Genomic DNA, 26429 nt, shown 5'->3' with positions numbered 1-26429 from the left:
CACAGCTGTAATTTGAACAATGCTGCATTTGCACATTTTGCATCATCCCTGTCCTACCCAGTATAACAGAACAACGACAAGTATATACCCATGCACATCCATATCGTATCCACACTTGTGCATGTGCATGTGCATGTGCGTGTGGCCGTGTACGTGTGTGTGTGTGCGTGCGGCTGAGTGTGTGTGGTGGCTTGATGGTCAAAAGAACTACATTCCTTGAAAGTTTGAAAATTGTCCAGAAACAATTTTAATTTACCGAACGCTAAAAACATATTTTGAGAACACACAAAACATGATAATTACAACACATCATTGTCCCAAACCACTTAATATGTTCTTTCCTCCTAATTTTAATCTAATTTTGGTGTGTCAAAACTTTATTTATATTGTATTTAGAATCACTTCTCCTTGTGGGTTTTCCTTTCGGGTTTGAGCTTTTAGGGGAATTTAAATTATAACTGTTATTGACTTTGCCCACAAACGTATGTGCCAAATAGCAGTGCCTGCCAGCCATTCTAGCATGATTGTTCAACAGGCTCAGCTTGGTATCTGGATTGCACAAGCATCACAGGAGAACTTTACAACGGTTAAACAGCATTCTTTGATCATGACTTGACCCAGTGGTTCCCATACAGTGGGTCGGGACCCACATGTGGGACGCGGAACAATTTTTATGGGTCGCAAGTAAATACCCCTTTATTTTTATCATTATTGTTATTTCAAAGATTTTACAAAAATCCCCCAAAGATTCACAAAAGAAAAAAGAAAAAAAAAACATTGATTAGAGGAAAAAATACTTTTATGATCTAGTGAAAATAGCAGATCGCAGGGAGCGCATCGCGACATGTGTGCTTGTACTGTAGATCGTCTATTTTCACTAGTTTGGGTCCCGGGAGGATATCAAATTTCTCTTTTGTTTCTCGAGACTGAAAAGTCTGGGAACTACTGACCCATTACAACTGGAGAAAGGGGCACGGTGGCGCCTTCGCCTCACAGCTAGAAGGTCCTGGGTTCGATTCCCGCCGGGGGAAGCTGTGGGTGCTGGGGGGCGTGTTCCTCCCTCCGCGTCATCAGCGCCCACACCCTAGGTGGGGTTGGCGATAGGGCCTTTCTGTGTGGAGTTTGCATGTTCTCCCCGTGTCACCTAGGGTAGATGCCCTCACAAAAACATGCAGTAGTCCTGGTTTCTATACTACCTCCCTCTAGCCAGCCAGGGGCTCCCCAATTCCCCTGGCGCGGCAGAGGGAGAGCGGAAACCAGGACTACAGGTTAGGTAGTTGGCACTGGGTGAGAAAATGGGTTGCAAAAAACGTGGGATAAAAAAAAAAGAAAAAAAAAGAAAAAAAAGAATGGAGAAAGCATCTGTGTCATTTTGGATGACACAGATGCTCACAGCGTGTCACTTCGTGCCGTGCTGCTTGAAAGTGTGAGAGCTACTGATTTAGAAGGCATCTTTGCGGAATTGGCCTCAGGTCTTAGAAAGTAATGCACTTTATCCCAGCGTGCGAGGACCAAACGTTTACTACAGGATTCATGCAGTTAGTAATATCTGTGATGTTGAGACTGGGTTTGGGTATGACAGGGGTATATGCAGCTGCCATACCCTGGGTCCAGGGGGGGAAATAAAAGTTACTTTTAAATATAAATCCATGAATGTCTCTTATGTCTGTCTTGGTTATTATGTTGTTAAATTACAGTAAAATAACTACAAATGCAAAATTTAACAAAATGGTCACTTTAACAGACTTTTATTCTCCCAAACTTGACAGAATGCTATATTCCCAGGTTCCGCAAGTCAGCTGCACAGGTGCAATGCATTATTGTTAATTAACAACTCCAGGCTGGTGTCTTGCACGCGCACGAAGGCACGCGTGCAAGACACCAGCCATGTTGCCATACCTTAGCTTTTTCTGAACTGACGCCACTGAGACAGCGCTGCAAATCTCGAACAAAGACTTCTTTCAAAGTTCTTCAAAAACAATATTTTAGTTGTATTAAGACCATTTCGTGCTATAAAAGACATCCCCGTGAAATTAATACGTTGGGAAATGGCGATTAAAAACGAGCGTTCCATCCCAAACACACTTTTGCCATAAAAATTTCACAGGGTGACATTTTTCCGTAACCACTCGTCTTGACACCATTCTTGACTTCAGAGTAGACATCAACTATAACTTCAGACATCTTTGCGAGGCATGTTGAAAGGTTCCGTGCATGGCTCCCGTGGAGCTGCACAGCTTGCCATGTCTAGAATGTGTCACGTTGTCCAGCGGCGGAAAAAGTCATCACATTTCTTACTTGCTAAGTTCTACATTTACTTGAGTAAAAGTACAAAAGTATTGGCATCACAATGTACTTATAGTACCAAAAGTAAAAGTACACATTATGCAGAAATGTCCCATTTCAAGTTTTCAAATGTATAAAGATCTTTTGAAAATAGCACGTCTACAAGCTCTCAATGCGTTGCGATGTGACTCATTGAGAGCTTGTAGATCGGCTATTTTCAAATGGCCAAAATGTATATAGGGCTGAAGTGGTTAATGCATGTTTTGTAATAATAATCAAAATCTACAAAGTAACTAGTAACTAAAGTTCTCAAATAAATGTAGTGGAGTAGAAGTGAAAGTATTGGAAATGGGAAATACTCAAGTAAAGTACAAATACCTCAAAATGTTACTTAAGTACAGTACTAGTGTAGTAAATGTGCTTAGTTACTTTCCACCATTGAGAATGTGTCACCAGGGACATGCTGGGCCCCTGATTCAGCCCGGGAAAAAGAGTTGGAGAGGCCCTCATTGCGTGCTATAGAGAGAGATCTCTCTCTATAGCGCTGCTGCTACTCAAAGATTTGTGACAAAGTGACAAGCCAGTGGTCCAATTACTGTACATGAGTTATATTTCGTCGTTGTTGGATGGAAACCTTGTATGTCCAACATCATTTTAGAAATGATTTAAACTAGTGAAAACAGCCGATCTACAAGCACACAACGCATCGCACCGCGAGGCGTTGTGTGCTTGTAGATCTGCTGTTTTCACTACCTTTGTGCAACAGCCTTGTATGATGAAGCAGGGCTTTGCTTTGCGAAAAAAATTACAAATTTGAAACTTGGAGATACGAGGTTTCTGCCCGATTTACTTTGTTGGCCGCCCAGCCCCCAAAATGGAACGAAGGCCGACATTTTATTTTTATTTTATTCCTAATGGCCGGCCTGGACCGGCCCGGGAATGAACCGGCCGTTCGGGAGTTGTCCCGCTTTTCCCAATGCATGGCCAGCACGTCCCTGGCTGAGAATGTGTCACTGTCTCGTGTCTCTCCAAGATGATGGAGTTTCTAAACAGTCTGCCAGATCAGGTCTTCGGGGAGCCAAAGAAGGAAAGGCCACGGCCCCCCCGGTGGCAACAAGCGTCCACCCGTGTTATTCCTGACGGAATACCCTGACTTGAATTCCATGACTTGACTGTACACCCCCCTTTCTTTCCATTTGCCACTGTTTGTTTTTCTACAGATGGACCAGGTCTCCTCAGCAGGGACCTGACCTTTAACTCCTTAAAGCTCAGTCAAGAGTTTCAGGCAGGGGCGTCGCACCAAATTCTGGGCCCTGGGTACAAGGATTCACTGCGGGGCCCCCCCCATGAATGTTAACTATTGAAAAATAGCAGATATACAAGCTCACAGCGCGGCACCGAGTGCCGCGCTGCGAGCTTGTAGATCTGCTATTTTTGAAAAATCATGAAAATCTTTGAATATTTCAAATCCTTCAGAGGTTTTTTTTGAAAAACCTATGTTTCTATGTCAGTGGAGCTCAAACCTTTTCATGTGAAGGACCCCCAAAATGATATGTATCTGGCCACGGAACCCCATCTCAAAATATTGAGTTCCAGGGACCCCCCAGAAGCAAAATTTGAGTTACAAATGTTCGCTTAAAAAATACATATATTCAAACATTTGCACACATTTTCACGACTTTTCAAAAATAGCAGATCTACAAGCTCGCTGCGCGGCACTCGGTGCCGCGCTGTGAGCTTGTATATCTGCTATTTTTCAATAGCTAAAGTATAAAATAATTAAGGCCCCTCCACCACCTTGGGTCCTAGTAACTCAGTCCCACTTTCCTACCCCTTGTGACGCCCCTGGTTTCAGGCCACAGAGACCCAGTAGGAGTCTGTGAAAGTCCTCCTCCAACCGCTGGCCTTAAAATGCTGTTGCCTTTGTTTAACTTGTAGCTGTTGAGGAGCATTCCTCTCCCAAACAAAATAAATGTTCCATGTGCTGACGTCTGGCCAGGTCTAGTCTCCGTGCGCGTTGAATTTAATTTAAAACAGTGCTTTTGATCGTAATATTATTGCAGCGAGATGCTTGTGTCACCTATGGGTGTTGAAATATTTCAGCAAACGTATAACACGACTGATCGAGCCAATCTTTAGAACTCGTTTGCGTTGAACGGAGTCAGTGGTGTGGTCTGCAATACGGTCGGCTTACTTTGCCAGTTACCAATTTATTTCACATTTTTTATGGTTTTGGGAAATGGCCGTGGAAACTCTTTCGATGACCACCAATGAAGCCATTGGTGGTCATCGAAAGAGTTTCCATGGGAGAAATATCATGCACTCTATTTACACCGTCACAGTCTGCATTTTTAAAACCAGGGACTCAGCCCAGGTTTATTTTCATCTCTGTGTTTCAATACAAAGAAATTCAAAAAACCAATGCAAATATTTGGCCGAACTAATCGTGAAGTAATCAACAATTACATGTTTGGCGGGTAAATGGCGCTGGCGTTTCTAATGCCAAACAGAAGAGAGAGAAACAAAAGATTGAGTTCACTGTAAAATGGGAATAGCTAAATTGGTCAGGTGGAGAGCTTTGGTAGTGGGTGGGGTTGAAGACTCGGAGCTTGTATAGTTTACTAGACATGATAGTTGGAAGAAAGCAGGGTGGGGTGGGGTTGGTGGGATCATAGCCATTGTTCACAACAGTCACAACAGGTTTTTGCAGTTTCTGTATATTTTCCCCACATAAAAGTTCGGATTTCAAATATAAAGTGCTTAACCCATTGCCATGGATGGCACAATACTGGGGCCCGCAGCGCAGAAGCAACCATCTTCCATATTGTTCAATAAAAAGCATTTAAATCCGATCGGTGGCCATCTTCTCATAGAGTTATAATGTATCAGAGTGCAGTACACCTCCCCAACCGATCGCACAGTTGAATGCATATGGAGGAAATACAGAGAACATGGCCATCGATCGGATTAAAATGCTTTTTATGGAACAATGCAGAAGATACAGGTACTTCTGAGGGCCTGTACTGTACAGTATTGTGCCATCCGTGGCCATGGGATAAGCACTTTATATTTGTAATCTGAACATTTATGTACATGTTCGGGGCAAAAATTGAGAGAATGCAAAGACCAGGTTGAAGTTCATACATGACTGTCTTGACAGTCATGTTTCGTGGCTGGGGCGATCACAACAACTTTGTACACAATGTGAGTTTGAGATCTTACTTGCAAATCTATTGTAAAAATATTACAAAATATATATACTTTGGTTAACTGGATAACATTTCCACAGCAACAGATACTGTAACCCGCCAATCTATGAAATGTAAGGAGCAAGCGACAAGCGTGATATTGAAGCAGGAGTAGACACAGGCTTTTGTTTGGGACTGGGGATGTGGTTTCACGGTTATACACGTCTCCTCTTACCAAAATATGGAAAACATTACCACATTAATGCCAGCTTGGGCCGGGACATGGCGATTTCCTCAGACTAAGAAAAAAATCCTGTATTCTCTGGTAACCATGGGAGTTAAATGTCCGTCCGGGCATTACATTTTAGGTCAAGTTATTTCTTACAATGTCATCACCATCTCTGCCGAGTTATGCCCCGGCCATAACTAAAGCGTTTGACTCTAATGAGTCCTGGAACATAATTGTTTGAACAGCTTCTGTTGAACAGAACTCGAGAGGAACGTCGTTCTCAGGCAGACCTCCGAAAGTGAAAGGCAACAATGGCTCCCATTCATCAAGGTTAGCAGTGTCCTGAGTTGAACTTTAGCTTACAGCTTCTCCTGGTGCCACTGGACAGCCATAGCTGCAGTAATACTCCTGATCAGGGGTGTCGCACCAAATTCTGGGCCCTGGGTACAAGGATTCACTGTGGGGCCCCTGTGCTTTAACTATTGAAAAATAGCAGATATACAAGCTCACAGCGCGGCACCGAGTGCCGCGCTGCGAGCTTGTAGATCTGCTATTTTTGAAAAATCATGAAAATCTTTGAATAATTCAAATCCTTCTAAGGTTTCTTTTTAAACCTATGTTTCGATGTCAGTGGAGCTCAAACCTTTTCATGTGAAGGACCCCCAAAATGGTATGTATTTGGCCACGGACCCCCATATCCAAATATTGTGTTCCAGGGACCCCCCCAGAAGCAAAATTTGAGTTACAAATGTTTGCTTAAAAAATACATATATTCAAAGATTTGCACACATTTTCCACGACTTTTAAAAAATAGCAGATCTACAAGCTCGTAGCGCGGCACTCGGTGCCGCGCTGTGAGCTTGTATATCTGCTATTTTTCAAAAGCTAAAGTATAAAATAATTAAGGCCCTTCCACCACCTTGGGCCCTAGTAACTCAGTCCCACTTTCCTACCCCTAGTGACGCCCCTGCTCCTGATATTAATGGCTATGAGGTGAAAATGATTTCCAGAGTCTGTGAGAGTTGAATCGCGCTGGCTTCGAGGAGCACATCCATCACTGCTTGTTTGCATATGAGTCACTCATATATTACCAGTGATTTACTGTACTGTTTTAACAGCTTCTCCTCTTGGCTTCAGTCAGCGTTGTAAAAGCCACAATAACTGGTGCTACTTTTCCTAGATATATATTTATATACACACAGTGACTATTTAGTATAAATATATATATATATTTTAATTCTTAATGATTTTATTAGCAAAGACAACATCAAAACCTAAGAGCTTTTTCAAAATATTGTGTGAATGAGCTCAATTGCATTTTAGAGATCAGTTATCCTTTGATTAATTAAATAACATCAGTCATTTAGTAACTGCAATGACCAAATTAGTACCAATAAAGTCTTTGGAGCACAGTTGTTAAATTATGTTTATTGTTTATTACGGATCCCCATTAATCCTCACCACAGTGAAGACTTCTCTTCCTGGTGGGTCCAAACATTTAACACTTCACAATCCAATCCATTTGATTTAAAACAGTCTATGGGATTTTTGGATGGTATAAAGCTCTTGGCGTTGACGTCAGGACTTGCGTAGGACTCCATAACTATTTACAGTAAGGCAGGGGTCTTCAACAGGGGTCCGGGACCCCTAGGGGGTCCTCAGAGTTACTTCAGGGGGTCCTCCAAATCTTTGTGTGATAGAAACTTTGTTCTCCTTTTTTATACTTTTTTATACTTTTATACTTTTATACTTGAATCCTTGAAGAACTTTAGCCAAAAATAGCCGATCTGAGCTTGTAGATCGGCTATTTTTGGCCAAGAGCTTTGGTGTAGAGGGGAAAAAGAGCAGACTAAGTACAGAGTGAAAGTCCAAGTTTATTAAGTATTGACGGTTCAAGTGGTTAAATATCTGAAAACAGAAATTGACAGAATCCAAAATACATGATTGTGTTGTCAAACAATGAAACTATTTGGAATCTATGAACAGGTTGTGGGGGTCCCTGCTTCATCTCTCTCTCAACTAAGGGGTCCTTGGCCTGAAAACGTTGAAGACCCCTGCAGTAAGCAAATTAATGAACAGGGACCAGCAGCACATTCATTTTCACTGAAGCAAGGATATACATGCAGTAACTGTTCATATCAGACAGACGCAAAGCATTTATGGTCCATTACATTTAAAAGTTCTTCATTGATTATTCAATGTAAAGTGATTGGAATACTACAATTGTAGTCAGCAGTTCTTTTTTCCACACTTCTCACAACACAAAGGTGCCCTGCATTAAGTAATACTGCATACTTCTGTTACTTTCAAAACACAGACCGTTGATGTCAAGTGTCAAGGTAACAGAACATAGAGAGCAGAGGTACTGTGCACTGCACACGCCATTTCACCTAAATGCTACCAAGGTTTACCTCATATGGAACAGGGAGTAATAATTAGACATGTTTTGAAACCTAGAGGTGTCTGAGGTTGACCCAGAAATCCTAGCGGGAGGTCAGAGGTTTCAGAGTTTTGTTATAATGTGGTGTCGAGTGTCTATCCTAAGGGATACCCGTGGACAACTGAGACAGCTGTTCCTATATGCCTCTTGCCATCCTTCTGGTTTTCACTTAGATGAAAACAGATACTTCTATTCCTAGGTGACAGTTAGAATGTCTCCCCAATCCAGTGGTGTAGAGTAACTACTGTAAGTACATTTACTCAAGTTCTGTACTTTGTACAATTTTGAGCAGTTTTTACTTTACTGGAGTATTTCCAATTTTCATTGTCGCTCCTAGTCATCTCAGTTCTCTGCCAGCTCTACTTTTGGTACTTTCCGGAATTTTATTTGTAACAGAGTACTTCTTCTTAAGTAAAACATGTGATTACTTATTCCACCACTACCCCAACCCACTCCCCAACATTTTATCGATTTTAAACTAGAACTTTATTTTATTCGTTTTTCTCTTATTAAAGTTGGTTCCTAGTAAAGCGAATTACTTAGAAAAGCACTATATGAATCTGAGCCATTATTAGTGGCCAAGCCACACAGTGGCAAAGGCCACTCATTGATATTGTACTTTCTCTTCCGCCACTTTTTCTCTAGTGGCTTGAAATGCAAACTTTGAACAGGTATAGCTCATGCTCTGTATGAGATACAGCCATGAAACCTGTATACACTTATGCGTCTCCTCATGCCGAACAACTTTTACACTCTGACTTTTGACCTCTGATCTTTAGTTCTCCCACCATTTTGAATTATATGAAAAACAGTAAAGATTGATCTCTTTTTTTACATGAACTTTGGACCAATAACTAAAGATCTGTCTCGGCGGATTTCTTTTAAAGTGAAACATTATTTTTTTAATAATTCAATGAATATTGTAGTTTTATGCAAATTTTTCTTCTATCTCTAAATCATACATGCAAAGTCACACCTTCATGACATTTGGCAAAGATGTAGAGGGTTAGTCCAAATATCACTGAAACCAATCTTATTCTAATTGGCCAAAGGGGGGCGCTATACAAAGCATTTGAAAATTTACACGCGTGCCTTGACTCAAGCCGAAGACATCTGTGTCTTTGTTAAGTAAGCTCCGCCCTTAGATTTTCCGCCATTTTGAGCAGTTTGCAAAACGCTTAAACCCGTTTTTATCCTGGGATTTTCGCGTCACGTGCACAGAACTTTTTTTACATGAACTTTGGACCAATATCTATCTGTCAGATCGGATTTCTTTTAGATTTAAAAAATATTTTTTAATAATTGAATATTATATATTGAATATTGCAGTTTGATGCAAATTATTCTTCTGCCTCTAAAACATACATGCAAAGTCACATTTTCATGATGAAATACTGTAGAAGGTTAGTCCAAATATCACTGAAACCAATCTTACCTCAATTGGCCAAAGGGGCGCGCTATATCATTTTGAAAGAAAATAAGATTGCAGGAAAATTCCAGAAACACTCGCTTACAGTTACTCAGATTACTTTTACTCCGAGCGTCCAAAATATACAAAAATCAAATCACAATTAAATAGCACTCTGCTATTAAATTATTGTTTAATAAAATGCACTCAGTGTGTCAAGTACATTACATGGAACTTTTTCGTCATATGATTAGTTAAGGTATCGTACAATCTGCGAGTTTGACTAAGCTGACTTTAGGCCTGGACTGGATAGAGGAAGACCAAAGAGGAGATTTATGGCTGTAGTGAAAGAGGTTAGTTGGTGTGAAAGAAGAGGAGGCAGAGGAAAGAGTCAGATGGAGGCAGATGAGATGACCCCTGAAGGGAACAGCCAAAACGAAAAGAAGAAACTGGCGCCTGCATGCTACTGTACTTCTGAGCTATTCTATAATGTCAAGGCAATGTACAGTACGTATAGCAGAACCTTGTGACTGTACAATGTATTATTTGTGGGGACTGTTTAATAGTGTTTACAAGAAGTTATGCAACTGTTGCCAAGGAACACATCACATGCTATTGCCCCAAACCCTAACGTATATTTCACACATAAAGTACAGTAATGGCATTTTAGGCATGACATATAGAGTGGCCTGTTTCACCACTTAGAATTACAAAGAGCCCTTATCTCTGAAATGCCCTCCTGAGTTATAGCTCCCTTTGGTCTTTATCTCATCACTCGGGTCCTGAGGAAAACACGTACGGCGACTATTTTATATTCTCCATTGCATTAACCAATTTAGGCCTAGAATTATTGAATGCTTTAACCAGTGAAAAATAGCAGATATACAAGCTCACAGCGTGGCACCGAGTGCCGCGCTGCGAGCTTGTAGATCTGCTATTTTTGAAAAAAGTTGTGAAAATATGTGCAAATCTTTGAATATAATGCATTTTTAAAGCGAACGTTTGTAAAATTTTGCTTCTGGAGGGTCCCCGGAACTAAATATTTTGAGATGGGGGTCTGTGGCCAAATAAATATCATTTTGGGGGTCCTTCACATGAAAAGGTTTGAGAACCACTGACATAGTAGTCTCTCAAGAACAGACTAACTGAGCTCCATTTAAGTGAAAAGGACCTTTTCTTTGACGATGGCTGGCCAGATTGCTGACATAGAAACATAGGTTTTTTTCAAAAAGTCTTATAAGGATTGAAAAGACACTTATAGAATCGGGTCAAAATTCAAATTTTCATGATTTTTCAAAAATAGCAGATCTACAAGCTCGCAGCGCGGCACTCGGTGCCGCGCTGTGAGCTTGTATATCTGCTATTTTTCAATAGTTAAAGCATAAAATAATGATACACATGTGTACCCGTTCTGAATGCGTTAAGTCACTGAAAACCTCTCTCTGACATTTATGAGACCGCGCTGACCTGCCTCGGAGGACGTTATTCTGAAGTCAAGTGTGGGTCCGTCTCCCCACAAGGTTAACGTCATTCCCAAAGAATCTCTGAATGCCAGCAAGCCTGCTTTGTAGAAGTAAAGTATCCTCGTGAGCTTATGGCGGTCTAATGGTCCAGAGACATGGATATTTAGTTTGACTAGCATTCAGCTGTCAGGAGAGACCTGTGGTAAAGCAGTCCGCATGATGTGGGAAATGAAATGGTTAGTACCTTTAAATGCTAGCCTGTCACACAGATGTGTACCAGCCGAGGTTCCTGCTGACTGTGTGTGTGTGTGTGTGTGTGTGTGTGTGTGTGTGTGTGTGTGTGTGTGTGTGTGTGTGTGTGTGTGTGTGTGTGTGTGTGTGTGTGTGTGTGTGTGTGTGTGTGTGTGTGTGTGTGCGCGCACACGTGCGTGCCGTTGGGTGTTCGCGTGTGTGAGCACCACATTGATTTTCCACTCTTACAACCCAGGTTAGTTTAGCCTTGGTCATGTACAGTAGGCCTACTCAGTTTATAAGTTCATTGGCTGGGACTTTAACTGATTAATTGCGATTAATTAATTACAGGAAATTAATGTGATTAAAAAAATTAACGCATTTTAATCGCGTTGCACCACAGAACCTTTAGTTTTGGGCATACCGATCATAGCGATGCACCAACCAAGAAGAGACAACAAACGCAAATGGAGAAGTAGCCGATCAGAGCGATTTGCTTGGCCCAGTGGATGCGAAATTTAGATTTAAAAAACTCACTTATTGATTCACTCGTACAACAAAATGTGTTTTACTTGAAAAAAATGCCTCTCAGGTCAAATATTTATATGCGATTAATTTCGATTAATTAATTACAAAGCCTCTGATTAATTAGATACATTTTTTTAATCGAGTCCCAGCCCTATTTATACATTTCAATGTTAGGCCTATGTCAATAGAGCGATGTATTCCCACTGGGCTTTAGACATCAGATTGAGATACACTTACTCAGAAATCAGGTCTCATGGGTCTGCAGCCCTGGGGCACTAGACCATGGGCAGAGCGTGGAAAATGTGAATTTCATTGATCCCCACTCAGGAACTGCGTTCTTTTTTTCACAGTTGACATATACAATTATGTACTGTAAAGCTCTGGAGGGCATAAAAACCCCCGGTGGTGCCAAACAACGAAGCTTTTTATTTTTTCATCCCGTGCCAGCCTCATGCCTCGCACACATCCAAGCACAAAACCTGGTCGTTGCCCCTGGCCACCAAAAAGTCTTAATCATATGAGTGACTTTTACGCGAACGTGAGCAACCATTCCAAATCTCTTCATGTGTGCTGCTGTAGTAGCCTACAGGCTATAGGTACGTGTTCATTGACTTTTGGATTTCATTTTTTCACAGGTTACTAGTGGGGGCTCCCTATGAAATGAATGGAGCACACCAAACGGGGGATATTTATAAATGTCCACTGAGTAAACGAACGAGTGGCAATGGAGCCTGCTCCAAGCTCAACCTAGGTACGGTATTATGAATACCTTTTTCTCTCTGTATTTCTCTCTGTTTGTGTGCATGTGTGCGTGTGTGCATGTGAGTGTGCATGCGTGTGTCCGTGTGTGTGTGTGTGTGTGTGTGTGTGTGTGTGTGTACGTGAGTGTGCGTGTGTGCGTGCGTGCGTGTTTTTTTTACATGTTTTCAGGTTTTCATGCCATGTGTCATTGTGGGACATATAAGGAGAAATCTGGGCACCATACCATTCCCTCATTCCACGTTTTACCACTGTTTTTCACGGTGTACATTTCCACATATGTGCTCTGCCAGACATTGCAACGCCACACATGTGCCATTATACGGGGCACATGTGTTGTATTGGTTAAATGGAGACATCAAGTTGAGTGAGCTAAGCGGTTAGATCTTAAGGGTGTAGACACATACCTTTGGCTGGCTAAATAGACTTAACAAACCCGGGGGCCCAGGTGGAAACATTTCTAATACCCCAAACCCCAAACTACTACTCCATTGGAATGCATGCTGACAGGATGCTGAGTGTGTCCAAACATCTACATACTGTACACCAGGGTACCCCGATTAGTTTTCCCCAAGGGCCGAATTATGTCTAGGGTACCAAGCTGAGGGCCACAACATTGCAGGGGGCGACGGTGGCGTTCCCGCTACTCCAGCGACAGTTCAGATATCGTCGTTGTCGGGTGAAAATCTTGTATGTCCAAACCGTTCGTTTTGCATTTATTATTTAAAAAAATATTTAAACTAGTGAAAACAGCCGATCTACAAGCACACAACGCCTCGCACCGCGAGGCGTTGTATAGCAGTGCGACGGCCTTGTATAGCAGATCTACAAGCTCGCAGCACGGCACCGTATGATTTGCGAAAGAACGTACACATTTGGAGATACGAGATTTCCACCTGACAACGACGATATACTAGTGTTGTTGCTGCTCTTATACCACCATTATTACTGGGGTTGGTGGGGGCCAGACGGTAGCCCCCCGCAGGCCACAAATGGCCCGCGGGCCGCCTATTGGGGAACCCTGATATAATATGTAAAAGAATTCTGCCAGTTTTGCACAGAAATGACATATTGCACAATGCCATCACCTTTTCACTAAGATTATGTTTTCCTCAAGGAAGGATATCTCTGACGAATGTCTCTGAGCGAAAGGACAAGATGAGGCTGGGAATGACTCTCACATCCAACCCCAAAGACAACAGCTTCGTGGTGAGACCTGTGGACATAGGTTCATAACATAATATAAAGATCCACTTAAATCCCTATAAGTTTGTGAATGTCAGAGGACATGTTTAATGGAATAGTCATGCTGTATAAAACCCAAACACCACAGGATGGTCGTTTCATGCCACCATTCCTTTTTGTAATTAAAGTTTTTATTTCTTTCAGTCTTGAGCACAAAGACATCACAAACACACATCGTCTGGCACATGGTACTTACATAAACAATAAACAAGCAAAGGTAATGTCACAGAACATCTAGTCACACCCATACCCAGGGACGTGCTGGCCATTGGGAAAAGCGGGACAACTCCCGAACGGCCGGTTCATTCCCGGCCGGTCCAGGCCGGTCATTAGGAAAAATAAATAAAAAATGTCGGCCTTCGTTCCATTTTGGGGGCTGGGCGGCCCCCATCGTCACTGTCGGGCAGAAACCTCGTATCTCCAAGTTTCAAATGTATACATTTTTTCGCAAAGCAAAGCCCTGCTTCATCATATAAGGCCGACAAAAGTAGTGAAAACAGCAGATCTACAAGCACACAACGCCTCGCGGACCGCGGTGCGAGGCATTGTGTGCTTGTAGATTGGCTGTTTTCACTAGTTTAAATCATTTTTAAAATGATAAATACAAAACAAACGGTTTTGGACATACAAGGTTTCCACCCGACAACGACGAAATATAACTCATGTACAGTAATTGGCCCACTGGCTTGTCACTTGTCATGATCTGAAATGGCAAATCTTTGAGTATCAGCAGCGCTATAGAAAGAGATCTCTCTCTATAGCACGCAATGAGGGCCTCTCCAACTCTTTTTCCCGGGCTGAATCAGGCGCCCAGCACGTCCCTGCCCATACCCTATCATGATCACTGTGTCCTGCTTATGCTATAAGCATAAAATGCCCATTCCCGTTTGTCCCCTTCATTATTATTTACTCTTGCCAACATCTGTTCATATGACTTATTCCACCATTCCTCATACTGTATACTAACATCCATTGGAAGTTCTTTTTGATCATGAACTTATGCCTTTAGGGAATTCACAGATATACAGTAAAGCCTCTATCAGAGTCCAGGGTGAAGAGCTATTCACTGCAAATTGTAGGTGTGAAGCTATCCACCTAAAGTGAGAAAATAAGTGGAGGCTATCATAGTCAGTCACGGTGAAGTCCTCACCGTGACTGACTGGTCTAGATCGACCAATCAGTGAACGGGGTGAAGAGCCTATCTGTCTGAAAGTAAAAACAGAGAGATGTGTCGGGACTTGCGGTGGAAAGCTCTTCACCGTGAGTAATGACGTAACGTTGTAGTTTTATGACTCAAAAAGACTACACCACGGTGGATAGCTCTTCACCGCGGTACCGACTCTGTACAAGCAGTGTTTCCCAAACCTTCCCAAACCTTTTGTTTGTTTGTTTTAAAGTGTATACATTTATTATTTTTTAAATATAAAAAACTCTTTTGATATACGGTATATATATATTTTAAAATGTAGGACAATAAAATGGGATATTTACACGAGTCGTGACTCATAAACATTGGTCCGTGACCCACAAATGGCTCCTGACCCACTAATGGTGCTGTACATGCTATGAGTACTGTTGGCCACTGACCGTATTCACATGGCAGACGTTTTGACATGGGAGTTGAATGGCCACCATGTAAATCTGGTGAATGGTGTTTCTGGTGTAAATGCTTTTTGTCTTTATGTTGCAGGCCTGCGGGCCACTGTGGTCGTATGAGTGTGGCAGCTCATATTACAGCACTGGGATCTGTTCCAGAGTCAATGCCAGCTTTAAGTTCTCCAGAACCATTGCTCCAGCCTTCCAGAGTAAGGTTACGTTTATGTCCTGCTTGACTCATGGAATTATAATTTGGAGTTTTCTTCCTCATTTCTGAATGTCTCTTTTCACAAGTACGTACACCAGGGTTCCCCAATTAGTTTTCCCCGAGGGCCGAATTATGTCTAGGGTACCAAGCTGAGGGCCACAACATTGAAGGGGGCGACGGTGGCGTTCCTGCTACTCCAGCGACAGTTCAGATATCGTCGTTGTCGGGTGAAAATCTTGTATGTCCAAAACCGTTTGTTTTGCATTTATCATTTAAAAAATGATTTAAATTGGTGAAAACAGCTGATCTTGTGCTTGTAGATCTGCTGTTTTCACTACTTTTGTGCGACAGCCTTGTATGATGAAGCAGGGCTTTACTTTGCGAAAGAACGTACAAATTTGGAGATACAAGGTTTCCACCCGACCACGACGATATACTAGTGTTGTTGCTGCTCTTATACCACCATTATTACTGGGGTTGGTGGGGGTCAGACAGTAGCAGGGGCCGCCTATTGGGGAACCCTGACGTACACAGTCAAATCCTCAGTACTCATTTTACTTGGAAAGAGTAAAACAATTATTGTTAAGCTTTATTTGTAAAGAATGTGATGATCAACACCGGTTGTGTCTTGTAAATGTCCCCCCAGGGTGTGAGACCTACATGGACATAGTGATTGTTCTGGACGGTTCCAACTCTATCTATCCTTGGTATGAAGTCCAGGCTTTTCTCATCAACATTCTGCAGAAGTTCTACATTGGACCAGGTCAGATACAGGTTAGTGTGTAAAGATGGAGGTCTCGATTGCATTCAGAAGGAATAGATGTACTGCTGAATACTAAACGGAAATGATTCAATACATTATTTATTCACATGCGGTGTAAGTTAATACTTACTATGGAGCTCGAAAGTGTACTTTAATATAACTTTATGGTTAACAGTGGTTCCCAAAAGAGAGATTAGATGTTTGCCCCGGGACCCAAACTAGTAAAAAGCAGATCTAAAAGCACACAACACGTTGCTTCAAGCCTCGTTGCAAGCTTGTAGATCGGTCGTTTTCACTACTTCTCAATTATTATTATTTTTATTTATGGAAATTCTTAGATCTGTCTGTTTGTTTTAAAATGTATGACATTATTTAAAGAATATGTAGGCTATTAAAAAATATCTTTTGAAATATGTCTTGAAAAAAGTGAGTGTTAAAATGTTTTCATTTGCTTCATTCTATTGTTTTATCGTGTTTACCGTGCAAAATGGCATGTGTACGCATTGGGGGCATGCATACAAGTGGCTAAAATATGTCTTTTTAGACACAATAAGCCAGCAGTTTCTTTATTGCTATTTACAGTAACACTTCTAGCACCCATAAGTCTCATCGAACCATGAAAGGTTGCGTTGTAAAACAATAGAAAGAAGTAAATGAAATAATTTTAACACTTTTCTTATTCTTTAATTACAATCTAAAATATAAACCCTTGTTGTAAAAAACTAAAGTTATCCTTTAACAGAGTGCGTGTGATATTGTAGTGCCATCATTATTAGTGTCTTGATGTTTCATTCTTCAGGTTGGGGTCGTCCAGTATGGCGAGAAGGTGGTCCATGAGTTCCAACTCAGTGATTATAAATCAGTGGAGGAAGTGGTGAAGAGAGCACGCAGCATCGACCAGCGAGGAGGAGAGGAGACCAACACGGCTCTTGGCATTAACATTGCACGGTACAGCATTCTATGCAACACATTTGCATTCACGTTGCACGGTACAGCATTCTATGCAACACATTTGCATTCACGTTGCACGGTACAGCATTCTATGCAACACATTTGCATTAACATTGCGTTGTACAGCATTCTATGCCAGTGGTTCTCAACCTTTTCAGGCCGCGACCCCCCAAATAATTATTTTTTTATCTGGGGACAAGAGTTGAGGCATTACATTTTGTATAACACGGTTCTATTGTGAAAATAGCAGATCTACATGCTCACAACGCCTGCGTTGTGAGCATGTTGATCGGCTATTTTCACGATTCCTGCCTCTAATAATTGACAATTTGGCCAATGTTTAATTTGTCAATTTAGAGGTATTAAAAAGTCCTTAAATTGTCACTTTAAAAATGTGCAGATACCCTCTATACACTTAAACTTTATGTTGGCTTGTTTACTGTTGTTGTTTAATGTTGCACATTAAGCTAATCATCTGGGGACCCCCCAAAATAATTTGGGGACCCCCCTGGGGGTCCCGACCCACAGGTTGAGAACCACTGTTCTCTGCAACACATTTGCATTAGCATTGGACGGTACAGCATTCTACGCAAAACACCTGCATTAACATTGCACGGTACAAGCATTCTACACAAAACACCTGCATTAACATTGCACGGTACAAGCATTCTACACAAAACACCTGCATTAACATTGCACGGTACAGCATTCTATACAAAACACCATGCATTAACATTGCACGGTACAGCATTCTACACAAAACACCTGCATTAACATTGCACGGTACAGCATTCTATACAAAACACCATGCATTAACATTGCACGGTACAAGCATTCTATACAAAACACCTGCATTAACATTGCACGGTACAGCATTCTATACAAAACACCTGCATTAACATTGCACGGTACAGCATTCTATACAAAACACCTGCATTAACATTGCACGGTACAGCATTCTACACAAAACACCTGCATTAACATTGCACGGTACAGCATTCTATACAAAACACCATGCATTAACATTGCACGGTACAAGCATTCTATACAAAACACCTGCATTAACATTGCACGGTACAGCATTCTATACAAAACACCTGCATTAACATTGCACGTTACAGCATTCTACACAAAACACCTGCATTAACATTGCACGGTACAGCATTCTATACAAAACACCATGCATTAACATTGCACGGTACAAGCATTCTATACAAAACACCTGCATTAACATTGCACGGTACAGCATTCTATACAAAACACCTGCATTAACATTGCACGGTACAGCATTCTATACAAAACACCTGCATTAACATTGCACGGTACAGCATTCTATACAAAACACCTGCATTAACATTGCACGGTACAGCATTCTATACAAAACACCTGCATTAACATTGCACGGTACAGCGTTCTATACAAAACACCTGCATTAACATTGCACGGTACAGCATTCTATACAAAACACCTGCATTAACATTGCACGGTACAGCATTCTATACAAAACACCTGCATTAACATTGCACGGTACAGCATTCTACGTGCAACACATCTGCGGAAACGGTTCTCCTCCTTAATGGACTTCACAGCATCTGCCATCTGCCTTCTGCAACCAATTACGTTTCGTCATCTGCACGGATGATAAACAAACAACTACACATGTTGCCACAGCTCAGAGGGGTTCAAGCAAGGAGGTCGGCGAGGCGCCAAGAAGGTGATGATTGTGATAACGGACGGAGAGTCACACGACAGCCCAGACCTGCAGCAGGCAATCGAGGACAGCGAGAAGGAAGGCATCACCCGCTACGCCATTGCTGTGAGTATATCGTTGTCGGGTGGAAACCTTGTATGTCCAAAACTGTTTGTTTTGTATTTATCATTTTTAAAAGGGTTTAAACTAGTGAAAACAGACGATCTACAAGCACACAACGCCTCGCGGTGCGAGGCGTTGTGTGCTTGTAGATCGGCTGTTTTCACTACTTTGGCCTTGTATGATGATGATGAAGCAGTGCTTTACTTTGCGAAGAAATGTACACATTTGAAACTTGGAGATACAAGGTTTCTGCCCGACACTGGCGATATTAAACCTACAGTTTCTCCTGGATTATGGCTCTCAGTTTCCCATGTATTTACCACACAGGGTTAAAGCACAATTACTGAATGAAGCATGAATGAAGTAGCATCAGAGTTGAGCTGAAACAGCAGGAGCAGGAGCGAATTACTAATCCTATATTAAATTATTGACTACTGGGAGGACATAAACATAACCTCTGACTCAGACATATGGCCATAAACATACCCAAAACACCCATATATTGTCATGTTACTATGACTCACACACAACCATAAACAAACCTGATATGCCCATATAGGATATATGGAGATCCAGTTGTCCAGAACCGCCGATCCAACCAATATGTCGATATATTGGCACGCCATGCAGGGTATGGGCATATACTAATGACTCCATGTGGGCATGAAAGGGACAAAGACGAGTACAATGGGTACTATGACAAAGCCGACACTATGACTCAGACTATTGGTGGGATCGACGGTGTGAGGGCCACCTAGAGGCCCGAACTCTGGATCTGAGGGCAGCGCAGGATATCGTCACTGTCGGGCAGAAACCTCGTATCTCCAAGTTTCAAATTTGTACTTTTGTTCACCAAGTAAAGCCCTGCTTCATCACACAAGGCTGTCGCACAAAAGTAGTGAAAACAGCCGATCTACAAGCACACAACGCCTCGCGGTGTGAGGCATTGTGTGCTTGTAGATCTGCTATTTTCACTAGTTTAGTTCATTTTTAAAATGATAAATACAAAACGAACGGTCTTGGACATACAAGGTTTCCACCCGACAATGACGATATGCAAATGGTAGAGAATTGTTAACTCCTCGATTACACAGGTTTTTTTTTAAGCATCGGAGCAATAGTCTAATTTATAGCTCAACCAGCAGGAATTGCTAAAAGTATACTAACATTGCTATTAGAAAGAAAAGAGTTTAAACAAACTATCCTCAGTTAAATAGGCAATATTCTATTGTACTCCACAGGTCCTTGGGTACTACAACCGCCGGGGGATCAACCCTGAGGCCTTCCTCAATGAAATCAAGTACATCGCCAGCGACCCGGACGACAAGCACTTCTTTAACGTAACGGATGAGTCGGCTTTGAAGGACATCGTGGACGCACTCGGGGAACGCATCTTCAGTCTGGAAGGTCTCACAAGAGCTTTATTTTCACCTATGACCTGAAATGCACACTCATTTGTATAACCTACCACTAGGGCATTCACGAATAGTGATTTTTAGTATTCGAATTATTCGACCTCAAAGTATTCGAATAGTCGAATATTCAACAGGACTGGCCAAACTGTCAAATATTAAGTAAGCAAGAGGCGAACATTGTGAAAATATCCGATCTACATGCTCACAACGCCTCGCGCTGCGAGGTGTTGTGAGCATGTAGATCTGCTATTTTCACAATATTTATCTGCGGAACCGAGTCACATTAAATGTAATACCTACAATTCCAAGTGCTTGTCAGGGTTCTTATGACTTCCTATCAAGCCAAGCTTTATAAACCATGAAGAAATATATATATTTTTAAAGGCGAACCAAAAAAAAAGTGAATATTCGACTTCGGTGAACAAAGTCGAATAGTGACTTTGATATTCGAATAGTCAAATATTTGGTGAATGCCCTACCTACCACTGTGGATGAAGTAATTAAACGGATTAAGTTAATACAGTAGCCCGGGATCACTTCCAATTTCGAACTTTTGATCCGGTCGGGAGTGGATAGCGTCCTACGTCATTTTGTAGTCAAAACGGACTACAAAGTGTAGTCCGCAGGAAATACCAAACCAGAATCAGTTTTAACCCAAAACATTTGTCCATGTTCAAGGACATCATTTTCTTACCTACCCAATAAAACCCTTATTGCGGCATAGTTTTGCTTATTTTTTGAAAGGTTTGTTTGGTATATCCATCTTTTAGTCCAACTCGCAGCGACTCGCAGACTACACTTCTCTAGCATTTTAAATAGGGATTGGGGAAACAAACGGGGGAACCAAAACAAAGCGACGCCGCTTCTTCTCTTTTGCCATTTAGTAAACGAGCTCCAGGCTTTCCACCGAGGAAGCCTGGTGACGCGAGGTTACCATTTTTAGTAACCACATTAAGCAATTTTATTAAAATATCTGTTTGGGTTCAGATGTGTGATTCATGTTTTATTTATTTACCTAATTTTGCAATTATTTCATAGCTTAAATGAATTGCGCAGATTAACTGGATAATCAAAAAGCGTATCAAACAATTACTCAATCGTGAAAATAGTCATTTGAAAACCTTGCAGCGATTATCCCAAGAGTTGAGAGTTGGAGATTTTCCGGTGCTCTGCTGAGCTTCATATTTGATGTTTCTGTTTACCCAGGGACCAGTAAGAACGGGACGGCGTTTGGCCTCCAGATGTCTCAGGCTGGCTTCTCCTCACACATCGTAGAGGTGAGTCAAAGCGTCTGGTAGTATCCTCATGTTGACCGTTCAGAACCGCACGTTTTCGTCTGATTTATGCTTGGTTCGCGTGCCGTGTCACGTGCCAAAAAATAGCAGATCTACGAGCTCACAACGTATGCTACGGTACAAGCTCCCCGTGCTGTCACCCGTTGGGAGTTTGTAGATTGGCTATGTTTTCGATACACAGCGCCCGCACGCAACTAAGTAGAACTCAGTCTATACTATAGTATGTCCCCTTGTGCAATTCGGCTCCATTACTCTTCCCTGCAACCAGGGACGTGCTGGGCCCCTGATTCAGCCCGGGAAAAAGAGTTGGAGAGGCCCTCATTGCGCGCTATAGAGAGAGATCTCTCTCTATAGCACTGCTGCTACTCAAAGATTTGCCATTTCAGATCATGACAAGTGACAAGCCAGTGGGCCAATTACTGTACATGAGTTATATTTCGTCGTTGTCGGGTGGAAATCCTTGTATGTCCAAAACCGTTTGTTTTGCATTTATCATTTTAAAAATGATTTAAACTAGTGAAAACAGACGATCTACAAGCAGCCGATCTACAAGCAGATCTACAAGCACACAATGCCTCGCACCGCGAGGCGTTGTGTGCTTGTAGATCTGCTGTTTTCACTACTTTCGTGCTACGGCCTTGTGATGAAGCAGGGCTTTGCTTTGCGGAAAAATCTACAAATTTGAAACTTGGAGATACAAGGTTTCTGCCCAACAGTGACGATTTACTTTGTTGGCCGCCCAGCCCCCAAAATGGAACGAAGGCCGACATTTTATTTGTATTTATTTTTCCTAATGGCCGGCCTGGACCGGCCGGGAATGAACCGGACGTTCGGGAGTTGTCCCGCTTTTCCCAATGGCCAGCACGTCCCTGTCCCCTTGTGCAATTCGGCTCCGTTACTCTTCCCTGCAACACTCCATTCACCGCTATTCATCCTCTCCTCTGAGCCCCCTGCTGTGTGGCCCCCGAGGCTTAGGTCATCCTGATTTAGAGGCCTCTGACAGGAGAGACAGGCCTTTTTCCACTTCCAGCCACACAAGAACGGGAAATAAGACACCACTAATTCCCATGGGAGACATATTAGTGAAAGGTTGAGGCGAAGGTTGAGGCAGCCTTTTTGCGGAAGACGGGTTGTTTTCCCTTCTAACTTTTTAGAGTTTTTTTGGCTCTATGGTGAGAGCAGATAGCAGCAGGTGTGTTGGCTTTAAGGCTCTCACAGCTGGAGGAGTGAGAGGAGTCCTACTGTACAATCCTGACTGTTAACTGAACTCTGACAGCATGAATATGGACCCTTACTGATTTTTTTAAATTAAATTAAATGAACAGTAAATAAAAAATCACACCCAATGTGAAGTGAGCGGTGGTCGCCTTCAATTGGTAATTGGTGATGTAATACAGGCTACACACACACACGCACATTGCTATGGCAAAACGCTGAAGAAAACACATTGCTATGGCAGAACGCTGAGGAAAAGTGGCTACAGATGGTCTAGGATGTAATTGGTGATGTAATATGGCTACACACACACACACACACACACACACACACACACACACACACACACACACACACATATTGCTATGGCAAAACGCTGAGGAAAACACATTGCTATGGCAAAACGCTGAGGAAAAGTGGCTACAGATAGTGGCTACAGATAATTGGTGATGTAATAAGATGTAATATGGCTATGCACACACACATATTGCTATGGCAAAACGCTGAGGAAAACACATTGCTATGGCAAAACGCTGAGGAAAAGTGGCTACAGATAGGTCTAGGATTTTGTAATATGATGTAATATGGCTACGCACACACACATATTGCTATGTCAAAACGCTGAGGAAAACACATTGCTATGGCAAAACGCTGAGGAAAAGTGGCTACAGACACACGCACAGCCACTTATAGGAGCGGTTTACCACCGCTCAAAAATCAGTGCACTATACATGGTGTGGTTGGTCACCTATCCAGTGGGTAACTTTTTGAGCGGGGCTAACCACTCCTACGGTACGTCTTGCTTTGTTTGTGTGTATGTATGAGTTGCATATGACTGTCTGTATGAGCACGGAACTCCATGTATGGAACGGACAGAGCGGCCATGCAAGGAGATATGCATGTGTGTCTTGTTTGAAACCAACGCACAGGTGCTATTTTTTGGATCTTCTTGGACCTAAGTTGATGTGTGCAGGTGCAACAGTTCCACGGGCCAATCAAAACTGAACTAGCCAAAGAGAACCATACATATATCCCCTTCAGACGATAAGTAAATGCATATATAGCACAAGTTGCAGCTGGGTGACAACAGCGGTTGGAAATTCTCTTGTCCAAAAAGTCTGGATTCCAGGGATAGAACTATGCTCGATAAAGGCCAACCTGAGTGTTGAAAGTAGGATCACTTATTGGAAGGAATGTTGGGTCTTTGAAGGAGAAAAACAGCCCTGAAAGCCCCAGATGGTTTTGTTGAACATCAAGCCATGCCAATTTAAGAATGCCGCTTATGTCATACACATCCTGACGTCGCAAGTATCCTGGCATTTCTTCTGAGTCATTTTCTTCCCTTTGTATCTCTATCTTTCTATCTTCAAATTACCGAAACCTCTGCTCTGTCTGTCTGTCTGTCTGTTTGTCTGTCTGTCTGCCAAATGTCTGTCCCGGGCATAACTCGGGCAGACGGGCACTGTCAGCATGCACAAGAAACACAACAATTGCAACGCTTATTGCATAAATGGGTGGGTCGTTTCCCAACTTGCGTTTATAAATCACCCATCGATTGTAATACCTAATGTTAACCCTCTAAGGCCCGCATTAAGAAATACTTGAAATAAAAAATTGAAAAAAATCAGATGGTGTTGTAGGAGTCCTATTCAGAGGAAAATGTAATGTTTTTTTCAAAAAAATGTTTTTGTAAGATTTTATAGCCATAAATCAAAAATCATAAATCATGCTCTAATTTACATATGGGGGATATTTTTCACAATAATAACATATGTACATGTTCTAGACATTCTAATGATCACCAAAAAAAATAGTACAGGCATTTTACTTATGTTTTTGTGAGGTATAGCTTCCATGAAAAAGTGAGATGTTGTTCGTCAAAACTCTGGAATTTCAGCGGGTGTGGCGGGTGTGAATGTCAGCCCCTGTGGGGGGTATTTATATGCAAATATTGTGGCCAATGGCATTGTAATACTAAACAATAGAATCCAATGGTGGTGTTTAGGTGGTAGGGGGAGCTAAAATAAAATGATTTAAACCTTTTTTTGGATAAAATACAAACGTTGTAATATTACAACCGTGGGCCTTAGAGGGTTAATAGTACTCTGGCAATGGCTAGAGCGAGTAACTCTGATAACAGGTACAACGGGTATTGCATTAACGTGGGCATGCATTCTCAACTTGCATCGTTCCCAATGTGCATTCTTGATGGACCAGGGTAAGGCCGGTGCGCTTAGAGAAAGGCTGGGTTCCCACGGTCATGAAATTCCTGGAAATATTTTGAAATTAGAAAAATATTTTTTCCAGTACTGGAAAAGTTTTGGAATTTATCAAGGGTCCTGGAAGGTCCTGGAAAAAATAGCTATGCATTGTTTTTTGGTTATTGATTTTGTTAATACCTCTGAAATCATGACAAATTAAACATTGGCCAAATTGTCAAATATTAGAGGCAGAAATTGTGAAAATAGCCGATCTACATAATCACATGTGAGCAGGTAGATCGGCTATTTTCATAGAACCGTGTTACACAAAATTCCTCAACTTAGTGCTCGTCAGGGTCCCCAGTTAAAATATTATTATTTCTGAGGTCACGGCCTGAAAAGGTTGAGAACCACTGGCTTACACTACCTGTCTTTAGGCATTGCGTATAGGAGTGTTATTGAGCGGAATTATTGTTATAATATAGTCTTGGAAATTGGGTTAAATATTCTGGAAAAGTTTTGGAAAATGTTTAGCCGCCTTTTCATTACTTCTCATATTAAGTCATTTTCACATAATTATACACAAATATTCTTGATATTATGTAAGTATGTAAATATAAGTTACCTATATCTAAAATGTATGAAAATGTACGACTAGCATAGGCAGCATAACGTCGTTGTCCAATGAAAACCTTGTATGTCCAAAACCGTTCGTTTTGCATGTATCATTTTAAAAATGATTTAAACTCACTACTTTTGTGTGACGGCCTTGTATGATGAAGCAGGGCATTACTTTGCGAAAGAACGTACAAATTTGAAACTTGGAGATACGAGGTTTCCACCCGACAACGACGATAAGTTAATGGATGCTTTTGACGTTATGTAAAATGTGCATTCCATGTTACTGGCATTGGATCCTCCTGCATAAAGAAATCATGCAGATACACATGCATACCTATTCCACTCTATTCTTATTCATGTTTCTTCTGTGGCCTAAATGAATTCTTTGGCAGTTAGCTGACAAGCATGGGTGCCAACACATACAGTATCTTGACCACATATCTGGATTTTTCCATCATAAGGAAAACTTGACATCCCAGTCAAGCCAGGGCACATCATGGCCATGTTCCTACATAAAAAAAAGAGATAGATCTAGTCTTCTGATGATTTGATTCAATTGCCATAGCGACCGTTT

The 26429-nt window shown here is 41.8% G+C and overlaps 1 protein-coding gene across 1 annotated transcript in view; it reads left to right on the top strand.

Annotated features, from left to right (window-relative positions):
* The window catches only part of itga11a (integrin, alpha 11a), a gene marked incomplete at both ends in the record, with an annotated part of 122066 nt that overhangs the window by 26298 nt on the left and 69339 nt on the right, over positions 1 to 26429 (top strand). Inside the window, 8 exons of the mRNA XM_080730696.1 lie at positions 12409 to 12524; positions 13650 to 13741; positions 15468 to 15582; positions 16228 to 16355; positions 17144 to 17292; positions 18967 to 19111; positions 20350 to 20515; positions 21730 to 21800. Of these exons, the coding sequence (XP_080586822.1) occupies positions 12409 to 12524; positions 13650 to 13741; positions 15468 to 15582; positions 16228 to 16355; positions 17144 to 17292; positions 18967 to 19111; positions 20350 to 20515; positions 21730 to 21800 (982 nt within the window). The remainder of the gene's footprint in view (positions 1 to 12408; positions 12525 to 13649; positions 13742 to 15467; positions 15583 to 16227; positions 16356 to 17143; positions 17293 to 18966; positions 19112 to 20349; positions 20516 to 21729; positions 21801 to 26429) is intronic.

The sequence above is a fragment of the Nannobrachium achirus genome, assembly GCF_963921795.1.
Source record: "Nannobrachium achirus genome assembly, chromosome: 7".
Taxonomy (NCBI): domain Eukaryota; kingdom Metazoa; phylum Chordata; class Actinopteri; order Myctophiformes; family Myctophidae; genus Nannobrachium; species Nannobrachium achirus.
The sequence above is the reverse complement of the archived record's forward strand: the minus strand, read 5'-3'. Positions and strand labels throughout refer to the sequence as shown.